At 41.7% G+C, this 13,680-nt stretch overlaps 1 protein-coding gene across 4 annotated transcripts in view; it reads left to right on the top strand.

Moving 5' to 3' along the window:
- The first annotated feature begins 658 nt into the window (after positions 1-658).
- Positions 659-13,680, top strand: part of LOC124037760 (formin-binding protein 1-like) — a 76,417-nt gene continuing 63,395 nt past the window's right edge. For 3 of the 4 annotated variants that reach the window (XM_046352778.1, XM_046352780.1, XM_046352779.1), the window contains exon 1: positions 662-820. In XM_046352778.1, coding sequence (XP_046208734.1) covers positions 797-820 — 24 coding nt within the window. In that variant the 5' untranslated portion in view covers positions 662-796. Of the gene's footprint in view, positions 821-13,680 lie in introns of all 4 variants that reach the window. The other variant, XM_046352781.1, reaches the window with a different exon arrangement.

Below are 13,680 nucleotides of genomic sequence, written 5' to 3' on the forward strand. Positions count from 1 at the left end.
TTCAAAATAACTCCGCGTATAGGTGTTACACGATTAACGTCTTGACAGAAACAAAAAGGATCCCTTAATGCGCCTATCTGATTGGCCTATACTCCATACATACCACTAAATGGCGCCATTTACTAATCAATAAAACAGATTAAGCTTGTTTATCAATCGCAGAGTTTATAGGCGTCGGTGCAAATCATAAAAAAGGTGACATTAGTCCCCTGACATTTCCCACTAAATGTATATTTATAAATTAATTATATTCAACAGTAAGAGTTAAATAAATGAAAGGTTAATGACTTATTGTGGATAACTTGAGGCCAAATTATTCTAACAAAATCATCAGTGATTGTGGTCGATAGCAGCTAATATGAATATTTCAACAAAATTAATGAATTGATGATGCAATTTATTCAGAAAGTCTTCTCTTCCCACCAAATTTTGGGAATTAAAAAAATACTGTGCAGAGGATCATGTCATCAGCATAGTTCTAGAATAGCAAATGTAATTATTTTATGTGTTGAATTAAAGTTATATAATATTATTATATTATATATTTGTTGATGACTAAATAATAAGGAATACCATGCATGCATTTAACATTTTATTGGCGAACCTGAACCTCCCGGTTCTCTGAATCCTAGATCCCAACTTCCTTCGCTCGAGCTGAATTTAGACAGCTCCTCAGGATGTGAGCAAGGAGTGTATACCACAGACGACAGCAGACGATTGGAAACGCAACATTGGCGAGTTTTCGAGCGGGGAATACACTGACAATCTGGGGGTTTAGCAACCAGGGGAGTCCACAATGACTTGGGGAACGGAGCTTTGGGTAAGTTTGCTATTGGTATAAACCATGTTGCTCTCTTCTTTGTTCTTGTGTTGATAACACGCTTGCCAAAATTTAGCACGAATTCGATGAAGGTGCTCGGTTACCTTAGCATTGTGTAAGCTGCTAGCCAGCTAAGCCTGCACCTTTACCATAGTACTACAGACGGTAAACAATAGGCAAGACGTGTAGAAATGTCCGCCAGGCATAGGGGATAATTTGCGTATCTTTGTCTAGTACTTGTTATCATAACACTGTCTCTAACAGGGGCTTGATTGATCAGTTATCGTTTTATGTTAGAAAAGGGAGTCTTATCACACCCCTCTTAGTTCACACATAGACTAGCAAGCTAGCTAACGTTAGCTATCCCCCCCAAAAGGTGGAGACAGCAGGGTATAACGCAAGTAATCACCTGTACTATTTTACTCTCGATGCTTTTATGGATCTGATGGCTACCAGCATGAAACCATGCACGTACACATTTCCTTTAACTTGGTTTTAAAGCTCAAGTGTTGTATTTATATACGGCTGGGTCTGAGTGACTCCTCAAGCTGCTTGGCCAGCATTGTTCCCAGTTTGCAATGAGATTGCGCAAGTCAAATAGTTAAACAATGGTAGACTTGAGGAAATCAAGCATTTCTTCTCCCAAATATAACAAAAAACTACCCACCCATTGAACAGACGGGGGGGGGGGGCTTATTCCAGGTACGGTCTTATTCCAGGTATGGTCTTATTCCAGGTACGGTCTTATTCCAGGAACGGTCTTTGTCATGTTCTGTCTGGTCTGACTTGCCCTCTGACAGCCAGGCCCCTGGCTACATCACCCGGCTTGCCCAAGCGGTTTATCGTCCAAATTATTTTTTGTGACTATAAAAAATCTGTTCCACGTTATTTGGTTAGTGAGAAAATAATCTGCACCTCTCGAAATATTCCTCACCAGGGACATTGAACTCCTTTGACATGTATTCCAGTTACATGGGTGTTGCCCATAAAACATTTGGTCACCCCCAGTATCCTACCAATGGGACAGCTTCTCCCCCTAATCATTCTAAAATGTATAGTTGCGAAGACTGCAGTGTTGCTGCCAACATGATAGCTAGTCAAATAAGTGATGAGCCTGTTTCATACCAATTACATTGATCTCTAACATTGATAGAGAGAACTGCACTGTTATGTAGTTTGAGGGAAGAGAACATTATATTGAAGATTTATTCAACATGTGACTGATGTGGCTTATATGGGTTCACTTCAGTATGATTAACCTTTGACCCTGTTTTGTTGATAAAATGTACATTTACTACGGTTTTTCCTTGAACGATTCAGTTACTGCTAAATTAACTCTCTCAAAAGCATGTCGGTGTCCTGAAAAGACTGAAGTATGTACACTGCTCAAAAAAAGGGAACACTAAAATAACACATCCTAGATCTGAATGAATGAAATATTCTTATTAAATACTTTTTTCTTTACATAGTTGAATGTGCTGACAACAAAATCACACACAAATTATCATTGGAAATCAAATTTATCAACCCATGGAGGTGGCGGATGGTCTCCTGAGGAATCTCCTCCCAGACCTGACCTAAAGCATCCGCCAGCTCCTGGACAGTCTGTGGATGGAGCGAGACATGATGTCCCAGATGTGCTCAATTGGATTCAGGTCTGGGGAACGGGCGGGCCAGTCCATAGCATCAATGCCTTCCTCTTGCAGGAACTGCTAACACACTCCAGCCACATGTCTAGCATTGTCTTGCATTAGGAGGAACCCAGGGCCAACCGCACCAGCATATGGTCTCACAAGGGGTCTGAGGATCTCATCTCGGTACCTAATGGCAGTCAGGCTACCTCTGGCGAGCACATGGAGGGCTGTGCAGCCTCCCAAAGAAATGCCACCCCACACCATGACTGACCCACCGCCAAACTGGTCATGCTGTATGATGTTTCAGGCAGCACAACGTTCTCCACGGCGTCTCCAGACTCTGTCACATGTGCTCAGTGTGAACCTGCTTTCATCTGTGAAGAGCACAGGGCACCAGTGGGGAATTTGCCAATCTTTGTGTTCTCTGCCAAATGCCAAACATCCTGCACGGTGTTGGGCTGTAAGCACAACACCCACCTGTGGACGTCGGGCCCTCATACCACCCTCATGGAGTCTGTTTCTGACCGTTTGAGCAGACGCATGCACATTTGTGGCCTGCTGGAGGTCATTTTGCAGGGCTCTGACAGTGCTCCTCCTGCTCCTCTTTGCACAAAGGCGGAGGTAGCGGTCCTGCTGCTGGGTTGTTGTTCCTACGGCTTCCTCCTCCCGTCTCCTGATGTACTGGCCTGTCTCCTGGTAGCGCCTCCATGCTCTGGACACTACGCTGACAGACACAGCAAACCTTCTTGCCACAAATCGCATTGATGTTCCATCCTGGATGAGCTGCACTACCTGAGCCACTTGTGTGGGTTGTAGACCCCGTCTCAAGCTACCACTGGAGTGAAAGCACCGCCAGCATTCAAAAGTGACCAAACAATCGGCCAGGAAGCATAGGAACTGAGAAGTGGTCTGTGGTCACCACCTGCAGAACCACATCTTTTTTGGGGATGTCTTGCTTATTGCCTATAATTTCCATCTGTTGTCTATTCCATTTGCACAACAGCATGTGAAATTTATTGTCAATCAGTGTTGCTTCCTAAGCGGACAGTTTGATTTCACAGAAGTGTGATTGACTTGGAGTTACATTGTGTTCCCTTAATTTTTTTGAGCAGTGTATATTCGGGCAATAGCTTACAGATCAGTTTAAGGCTCTTATTGCTTGATTGCAAGAGCTGTATGTATAATGAAGGTTCATGAACCTAACCTACTGCACCATGCTGTAAAATTCCTAGTTTGGCCAACCTTCTGCAATTCAAATATTTTGAGTTGTGCTGTAAAGACATTAGCCTATGCTGTCTGCTTTTAGAGGTTGACCGATTTTATGATTTTTCAATGCCGATACCGATTAATCGGCCTAATCTTTTTTATTTTGTTAATAAAAAAAATAATTTTCAGATTTATTTGTAATAATGACAATAACAACAATACTGATTGAACAATGTACACTTATTTTAACTTAATATAACACATAAATAATGAAACGTGTTCAATTTGGTTTAAATGCAAAAACATGGTGTTGGAGAAGAAAGTAATGTAAAAAAGCTAATGTTTAAATTCCTTGCTCACAACATGAACACATATGAAAGCATGAGTCTTCAATATTCCCAGTTATGAAGTTTTAGGTTGAAGTAATTATAGGAATTATAATGCGTTGACTATTTCTCTCTATACCATTTGTATTTCACATACCTTTGACTATTAGATGTTCTTATAGGCACTTTAGTATTGCCAGCCTAATCTCGGGAGTTGATAGGCTTGAAGTCATGAACAGCGCTGTAATTCAAGCATTGCTCAGAGCTGCTGGCAAACGCAGTAAACTGCTGTTTGAATGGATGCTTACCAGCCTGCTGCTGCCTACCACCGTTCAGTCAGACTGCTCTCTCAAATATGAAATCATAGACTGAATTATAATATAATAAACACACAGAAATACATGCCTTTGGTCATTAATATGGTCAAATCTGGAAAATATAATTTTGAAAACAAAACCTTTATTCTTTCAGTGAAATATGGAACCGTTCTGTTTTTTTTTGAACGGGTGGCATCCCTAAATCTAAATATTGCTGTAACATTGAACAACCTTCAATGTTATGTCATAATTATGTACAATTCTGGCAAATTAATTACGGTCTTTGTTAGGAATAAATTGTCTTCACGCAGTTCGCAACGAGCCAGGTGGCCCAAACTGCTGCATATACCCTGACTCTCCTTGCACTGAATGCAAGAGAAGTGACAGTTTCCCTAGTTAATATTACCTGCTAACATGATTTTGCAGGTTCAAAAAATATATACTTCTGTGTATTGATTTTAAGAAAGGCATTAAATTATGGTTAGATACATTTGTGCAAAAAAAACAAAAAAAAACATTTGTAGTGCTTTTCTTTGCAAATGTGCTTTTGTTAAATCATCACCTATTTGGTGAAGTTGACGTAGGCTGTAATTCGATGATAAATTAACAGGCACCGCGTTGATTATATGCAACGCAGGACAAGGTAGTTAACTACACATGATTGATATTACTAGGTTAACTAGTGATTATGTGATTGTTTTTTTTACAAGATACGTTTAATGCTAGCTAGCAACTTTCCCTGGCTCCTTGCAGCCAAAAGGTCCTTTTGATGCTGTACTCGCGCAACAGGTGGTCAGCCTGCTACGCACTCTCCTCATGGGTTGCAATGTAATCGGCCACAATCGGCGTCCAAAAAGGCAGATTACCGATCGTTATGAAAACTTGAAATCGGCCCTAATTAATCGGCCATGCGGGCATAGTCTGATTGTCTGGCTGCATGTGTTAGGCCCTTATCCCTAATATTTGAACTGTGTGCTACGGCCACCAACTTGATTCAAATTGCTCATTCCATATGGTTTTACTCTTAAATCTCTATCAGGAATCCCTTCAAGACCTGATGGGATTATTTATTCCCCGGATTCTCTGGTTCACTGAAAGGCTTCTCTAGTAACATACAGTAGATTGAATTTGCATCTGTAGCACAGTAACACTGATGTCTGTCTTGTCTCTTTTTATGAATGAAATTCATTTAGCCCTGATACCTTCTGGTTCCTACCTAGACATTGATTCAGATTAATATAATAGTTTGATTAGTGTTGGCACATGCGGCAGATCAAATACACAGCTGAAACACTGATTTTTAAGATGTTTACATGTCCTAATAATTAGAATGATTATTCAGGAAAGCAGGTATTTTAATCGCCATGTGCTTACTTAGATTATGACCTTAAGCTGATGAAGATAAGGTGTTTGCATGACTAATGCCATACTCGGCCTACTGCCATAATCAGTTTAATATCGAGTTATTAGTGTGCATGTAAGCGTACTCCAAAGAGTATTCAGAAAGGAAACTAACCACATTGCAATGATGCAAAAAAACACATCTGGGCCTGTCTGTAGTGAAGGAATGACAGGTGTGATATTGACATGGCTCTGATGGGCTGTTACTGTAGGCCATATGTGAGCATTACACATTTATCTGTTCACATGTCAAAGTACTATCTGTCTGCCTGGCATGTTGGCATTCATCCATGGCTTTGAGACCTAAAAGCCTGAGACTAACACATCTTATTACATATGGTTGGCATTTCCCCAGCAGCTAACTGACTGAGACTGATACACTGGAGATGGTTTGTGAATGGAAGCAGTGTGTCTACAAAATGTTACCATGCTGAGCACACAGGCTATCAACAGTTATTCTAGCATTCTTTTTCATAACAGATGTCTTCTAGGCTAGGTTATGTTCTGTTGACTGCAACAGCTGTTAACAGGGAGGGATATGATCCATGGTTAAAGTCTGGCTTGTCGTTTTGTGCAATGAAGAGTGACAGAGTTTGAGAGAGTTCAATTAAGGACACAGATGTTGAATCACAGCTGAGACCTGCCATTGCATTCAGTTCACAGCACCCAACATGAAATCCTTCTCCGCAGTGAGTAGAGGGGTGTGATATCACAGGATTGTGTGGGTGGATGTCGTCTTTAATAAAGGGAAGTTGTGCTAGCAGGTATGGCACAGGGAGGTCTTGAGCAGGGAGAGAGTGGAGGGAGGTAGACGGGGTCGTGGAGACAAGAGGGTTTGGTGCGTAACGTGTGTTCCCATGCATTCCCAGGGGAAGACTGGGAACATTGAGGGGAAATGCTGCCCTGCCCAAGTAAATTACACAGGACAAAACAAAGGAAATATGGTAAAACAATCAATGAGAGGTATATCAGGAGGAATCACAAGTGAACAGGGATTTGATAGGTGGAGGCACTACTACATTTCCAGAGTGCCTGCAGCGTTGGATTGCATGCATTTGTTTATTTTTGCTTCATCTGCACAGATTTACCGTGTAAATCCATTGGTCATGTTTGAGCTTTTAGTTGTGCAGTTTTATGGTAAATAGTATAGGTCATTGGCTGAGGCATGTCAGGCCATTGGACCTAATATTGAAGGAAAGAGTTTGTTGTGGTTTATGATGGCTTAACCTCGGATACCAATTTACCGGAGGACCAAAAAAGCCGATACCGATTAAAAATCGGCCATTTTTTAAACATTTATTTATTTGTAATAATGACAATTACAACAATACTGAATGAACACTTATTTTAACTTAATATAATACATCAATACAATCAATTTAGCCTCAAGTAAATCATGAAACATGTTCAATTTGGTTTAAATAATGAAAACAAAGTGTTGGAGAAGAAAGTAAAAGTGCAATATGTGCTATGGAAGACAGCTAACGTTTCAGTTCCTTGCTCAGAACATGAGAACATATGAAAGCTGGTGGTTCCTTTTAACATGAGTTTTCAATATTCCCAGGTAAGAAGTTTTAGGTTGTAGTTATTATAGGAATTATAGGACTATTTCCCTCTACCATTTGTATTTCATTAACCTTTGACTATTGGATATTCTTATAGGCACTTTAGTATTGCCAGTGTAACAGTATAGCTTCCGTCCCTCTCCTTGCTCCTCCCTGGGCTCGAACCAGCAACACAACGACAACAGCCACCATCGAAGCAGCGTTACCCATGCAGAGCAAGGGGAACAACTACTAAAAGGCTCAGAGCGAAGGACGTTTGAAATGCTATTAGCGCGTGCTCACTAGCTAGCCATTTCACTTCGGTTACACCAGCCTCATCTCGGGAGTTGATAGGCTTTGAAGACATGAACAGCGCAATGCTTGACGCACAACGAAGAGCTGCTGGCAAAACGCACGGAAGTGTTGTTTGAATGAATGTTTACGCACCTGCTTCACCGCTCAGTCAGATACGTGTATGCTCAGTCAGATTATATGCTTGTATACTCAGTCAGATTATATGCAACGCAGGGCACGCTAGATTAGTAATATCATCAACCATGTGTAGTTAACTAGTGACTATGATTGATTGTTTTTTATAAGATAAGTTTAATGCTAGCTAGCAACTTACTTTGGCTTACTGCATTCGCGTAACAGGCAGTCTCCTTGTGGAGTGCAATGATAGAGAGGCAGGTCGTTATTGCGTTGGACTAGTTAACTGTAAGGTTGCAAGATTGGTTCCCCCGAGCTGACAAGGTGAAAATATGTCGTTCTGTCCCTGAACAAGGCAGTTTACCCACCGTTCCTAGGCTGTCATTGAAAATAAGAATGTGTTCTTAACTGACTTGCCTAGTTTACATTTACATTTAAGTCATTTAGCAGACGCTCTTATCCAGAGCGACTTACAAATTGGTGCATTCACCTTATGACATCCAGTGGAACAACCACTTTACAATAGTGCATCTAAATATTTTAAGGGGGGTGAGAAGGATTACTTTATCCTATCCTAGGTATTCCTTAAAGAGGTGGGGTTTCAGGTGTCTCCGGAAGGTGGTGATTGACTCCGCTGTCCTGGCGTCGTGAGGGAGTTTGTTCCACCATTGGGGAGCCAGAGCAGCGAACAGTTTTGACTGAGCTGAGCGGGAACTGTACTTCCTCAGTGGTAGGGAGGCGAGCAGGCCAGAGGTGGATGAACGCAGTGCCCTTATTTGGGTGTAGGGCCTGATCAGAGCCTGGAGGTACTGAGGTGCCGTTCCCCTCACAGCTCCGTAGGCAAGCACCATGGTCTTGTAGCGGATGCGAGCTTCAACTGGAAGCCAGTGGAGAGAGCGGAGGAGCGGGGTGACGTGAGAGAACTTGGGAAGGTTGAACACTAGACGGGCTGCGGCGTTCTGGATGAGTTGTAGGGGTTTAATGGCACAGGCAGGGAGCCCAGCCAACAGCGAGTTGCAGTAATCCAGACGGGAGATGACAAGTGCCTGGATTAGGACCTGCGCCGCTTCCTGTGTGAGGCAGGGTCGTACTCTGCGGATGTTGTAGAGCATGAACCTACAGGAACGGGCCACCGCCTTGATGTTAGTTGAGAACGACAGTTTGTTGTCCAGGATCACGCCAAGGTTCTTAGCGCTCTGGGAGGAGGACACAATGGAGTTGTCAACCGTGATGGCGAGATCATGGAACGGGCAGTCCTTCCCCGGGAGGAAGAGCAGCTCCGTCTTGCCGAAGTTCAGCTTGAGGTGGTGATCCGTCATCCACACTGATATGTCTGCCAGACATGCAGAGATGCGATTCGCCACCTGGTCATCAGAAGGGGGAAAGGAGAAGATTAATTGTGTGTCGTCTGCATAGCAATGATAGGAGAGACCATGTGAGGTTATGACAGAGCCAAGTGACTTGGTGTATAGCGAGAATAGGAGAGGGCCTAGAACAGAGCCCTGGGGGACACCAGTGGTGAGAGCGCGTGGTGAGGAGACAGATTCTCGCCACGCCACCTGGTAGGAGCGACCTGTCAGGTAGGACGCAATCCAAGCGTGGGCCGCGCCGGAGATGCCCAACTCGGAGAGGGTGGAGAGGAGGATCTGATGGTTCACAGTATCGAAGGCAGCCGATAGGTCTAGAAGGATGAGAGCAGAGGAGAGAGAGTTAGCTTTAGCGGTGCGGAGCGCCTCCGTGATACAGAGAAGAGCAGTCTCAGTTGAATGACTAGTCTTGAAACCTGACTGATTTGGATCAAGAAGGTCATTCTGAGAGAGATAGCGGGAGAGCTGACCAAGGACGGCACGTTCAAGAGTTTTGGAGAGAAAAGAAAGAAGGGATACTGGTCTGTAGTAGTTAAATAAAGGTATAAAATAAAATAAAATAAAATCGGCGAATCGGCGCCATAATTACTGATTTCCGATTGTTATGAAAAATTGAAATCGGCCCTAATTAATCGGTCGACCTCTAGTTGCCATGTCAAACACTCAGAAGTGGTGTCCTCGTACCTTTTGATTTTCAGACAGTATGAAGTTATTTAGCGTCGCTACTTGGGCTCCATCCCCTAGGCCCTATAATTTGCATCTTGTCAAAGCTGCCCTGGACTGCCTTTTACAAGGTAAATAAACCATAATCTGTCATAATGATCAGACAGACCATTTTTCTTTTGTTATTATTAGGGAGGTCTAAGATGGGTTCTTACTATGGGGGGGGGTTGCTGCGCATGCTATCCAGACGCAGCGTGCGTCTCCTACCCAGACGGTGCATTGTAACGCCTCACTGGCGGTCAGAGCTTTAAGAACGGAGTCACAGAAACAGCAGAGCACAGTCGAAGACAGTTCAATTAGTGCTATTCCTCCAGACTGGGCTGAATCATCGTCCTGGCCTTGTGATTCTGTCATGTTTTTGACAACGTGAACTCCTTCTCCATTATAGGATTTAGTAGGAACTTTTTGGCAGATGTTTCACGCCCTAATGCAGATTTTCAGAGCATCAATTTGTGGTATTTAGCTGGTTTACAGCCATACAACATGTCTTTATATATTTCTCTCTCTATGACAGGGCAATCCCATGTCCTCTGAATAATGTAGACTGTGCCTACCTGTAATAGCTTGTTAAAAAGATGATTCACATTCTGGGTTGCTCAGTTCCTCCTATGGTTTGTGGGTTGGCTGGTGAACCTCCTTTGTCCAGGCTTCCTTCTTAGTGTTAATCTGGACAACATGGGGTTAAATCAGGTGAAGCCAACTGGCCAAGATTAGAGCTAAACTCTCTCCCTGCCAGTCTGTCTGGTGGTGCTGCCAGCCTGCCTCAGAGGGGCTTTCAATGCTTCCTTCCAATAACAACCATGGTGAATGAAGACTGGGTAATGACTAATGAGTAGGCTGTAGTTGGTCTGTATTTGGTACTTAATTCTATCAAGTTTTTGAGATCTGGTCACATCAATTGAAGGCTGACTGTGGCCATGGTTCACCATGATCCGGCGTATTTATTTTTATCTCTGATCTATTTCCAGTCAGGAGCAAAGTTAATGGTTTTACATGAGCACACATTTCAAATCCATTGCTCATAGGGTTAAAACAATGGGGCATTGACCAAACTTAAAATCTCAGCTGAAATTATTTTATTTTGCATTGTGAATATACTAGTGTTTGTCTACATGCCATGGCAATCTCCTGTCTGTGATTTCCCCCTCCAATCTGTGGTTTTTGGGATCATGCGCTGAATGTGGATAAAGGTGGAGAGCTTGTGTTCTCTTAAGATGTCTTGGCACAGTTCGGATAAAAAAACGGATTTAAAACAAATTTGTAGAATCATGTTAATATTGTTACATTTTTGTTTTCAGCCAAGCTTCTTTTTAATTTTTGAAAAATGGAACTTTACACCTTTCCTGCACAGTACAACCCCAGGGTAATGAGTGCAATCCAATAGAGATTTACACACAATTATAGCGTTGTACCTTTTAATACTCTCTGCTGGCACTGTCTACGTCCTCTGACAATCACATTGAAAACACACCTGCTGGGTTCTTCCTGTTGTGCTGATGCGCTCTGTATATGTGACTCCACTCTTGTCCCTGCAACTCTTCTCATCCCTAAATTGATTTTATATGTCATGTAACCTCAATTTCTATGCTCTTTCATACATTCCATTTTTAAGCTTATCAGCAACATGTAACTTAGCCAGACAGTTGAAGTCGGAAGTTTACATACACTTAGGTCATTGAAACTCGTTTTTCAACCACTCCACAAATTTCTTGTTAACAAACTATAGTTTTGGCAAGTCGGTTAGGATATCTATGTGCCTGACAAGAAATGTTTTCAACAATTGTTTACAGACAGATTATTTCACGTATAATTCACTGTATCACAATTCCAGTGGGTCAGAAGTTGACTGTGCCTTTAAACAGCTTGGAAAATTCCAGAAAATGATGTCATGGCTCTAGAAGCTTCTGATGGGCTAATTGACCTAATTTGAGTCAATTGGAGGTGTAGCTGTGGCTGGATTTCAAGGCCTACCTTCAAACTCTTTGCTTGACATCATGGGAAAATCTAAAGAAATCAGCCAAGACCTCTGAATAAAATTGTCCACAAGTCTGGTTCATATTTGGTAGCAATTCCAAACGCCTGAAGGTACCATGTTCATCTGTACAAACAGTAGTATGCAAGTATAAACCCAATGGGACCACGCAGCCGTCATACTGCTCAGGAAGGAGACGTGTTCTGTCTCATAGAGATGAATATACTTTGGAGAGAAAAGTGCAAATCAATCCCAGAACAACAGCAAAGGACCTTGGGAAGATGCTGGAGGAAACGGGTACAAAAGTATCTATATCCACAGTAAAACAAGTCCTATATCGACAACCTGAAAGGCTGCTCAGCAAGGAAGAAGTCACTGCTCCAAAACTGCCATAAAAAAGCCAGACTATGGTTTGCAACTGCACATGGGGACAAATATTGTACTTTTTGGAGAAATGTACAATATTTGCAAGGAGGCCTACAAACCTGACTCAGTTACACCAGCTCTGTCAGGAGGAATGGGCCAAAATTCACCCAATTTATTGTGGGAAGCTTGTGGAAGGCTACTCAAAACATTTGACCCAAGTTAAAAAATGTAATGGCAATGCTACCAAATACTAATTGAGTGCATGTAAACTTCTTACCAACTGGGAATGTGATGAAAGAAATAAAAGCTGAAATAAATAATTCTCCCTCCTATTAGTCTGACATTTCACATTCTAAAATAAATTGGTGATCCTAACTGACCTAAGACAGGGAACTTTTACTAGGATTAAGTGTCAGGAATTGTCTAACTAAGTTTAAATGTATTTAAACTTCTGACTTCAACTGTACTGAGGCTGTAACTAAGCATATTGCTGAACTTAATTGTCTTTATTGATTAACTGCCAGAGTTCACTAGCTAGCCGATAGGCTATGTGCTTTGTTAGTAGAAACCTAAATGCATTTAATTTACATTTACATTTAAGTCATTTAGCAGACGCTCTTATCCAGAGCGACTTACAAATCATTATTACATTACACGTACAGTGCATTTGGAAAGTATTCAGACCTCTTGACTTTGTCCACATTTTGTTACATTACAGCCTTATTCAAATTATTATATATTTTTTAAACTACACACACTACCCAATAATGACTAAGCAAAAACAGGGTTTTAGAAATGTTTTCGCTTTGTCATGATGGGGTAGTGTGTAGTTCGATTAAATTTTTGTATTTTTTTAAATCTTCCCATTTTAGAATAAGGCTGTAGCGTAACAAAAGGTGGGAAAAGTCAAGGGGTCTGACTACTTTCTGAAGGCATTGTATAATTCATACAATCCTAAACTTAAATATATATTTTATCATTTGGCTCCGGTTCATTTTAACACTGCTTACAATTGCCCCTAACTCAGCAGCCATGACAACCTCACTTGCCTCTAACAAGAGACAACAATAGTGTAAATTGTCAAATCATGTCAATGTTTAGCCAACATGTAGTGATGACGATTATGCATGTTTGAATTATTGGGACTTGATGCTCAGGGCATTATATGAAAAGTTCAGCTGGTTTGAAAAAATATTTGCCCATCGAACATGCAAATTGCAAGACTTCAAGCAGGGAGAGAACCGAAATGGACTTGTACTGAGACACCTTCTGTTTGGATAAATTGAAGGTGTTACGATTGTACCTGCTCTCCCCTACTCTTCGTTATCGAATCAATTAGTCATTTATAGTGTTGTATTCATGTGCTGTTGTGATATTGGGGTCTGACACACTGAGCTCATTATATTCGCTATCTAGTTCTGTGTAATTTTCACACTTTGATTTCGAGTGAGAAAGCGCATGTCATAAGCCACATTAGTACAGTGCTAAAATGATAGTATGATACATCTGAGGAAAAAATGCATTTGGCTTTAACACAACTCTTATGCAATCATGTGGGAGAGGGATTCATTTGGT

Source organism: Oncorhynchus gorbuscha, linkage group LG06, assembly GCF_021184085.1.
Source record: "Oncorhynchus gorbuscha isolate QuinsamMale2020 ecotype Even-year linkage group LG06, OgorEven_v1.0, whole genome shotgun sequence".
In the NCBI taxonomy this organism is placed as follows: domain Eukaryota; kingdom Metazoa; phylum Chordata; class Actinopteri; order Salmoniformes; family Salmonidae; genus Oncorhynchus; species Oncorhynchus gorbuscha.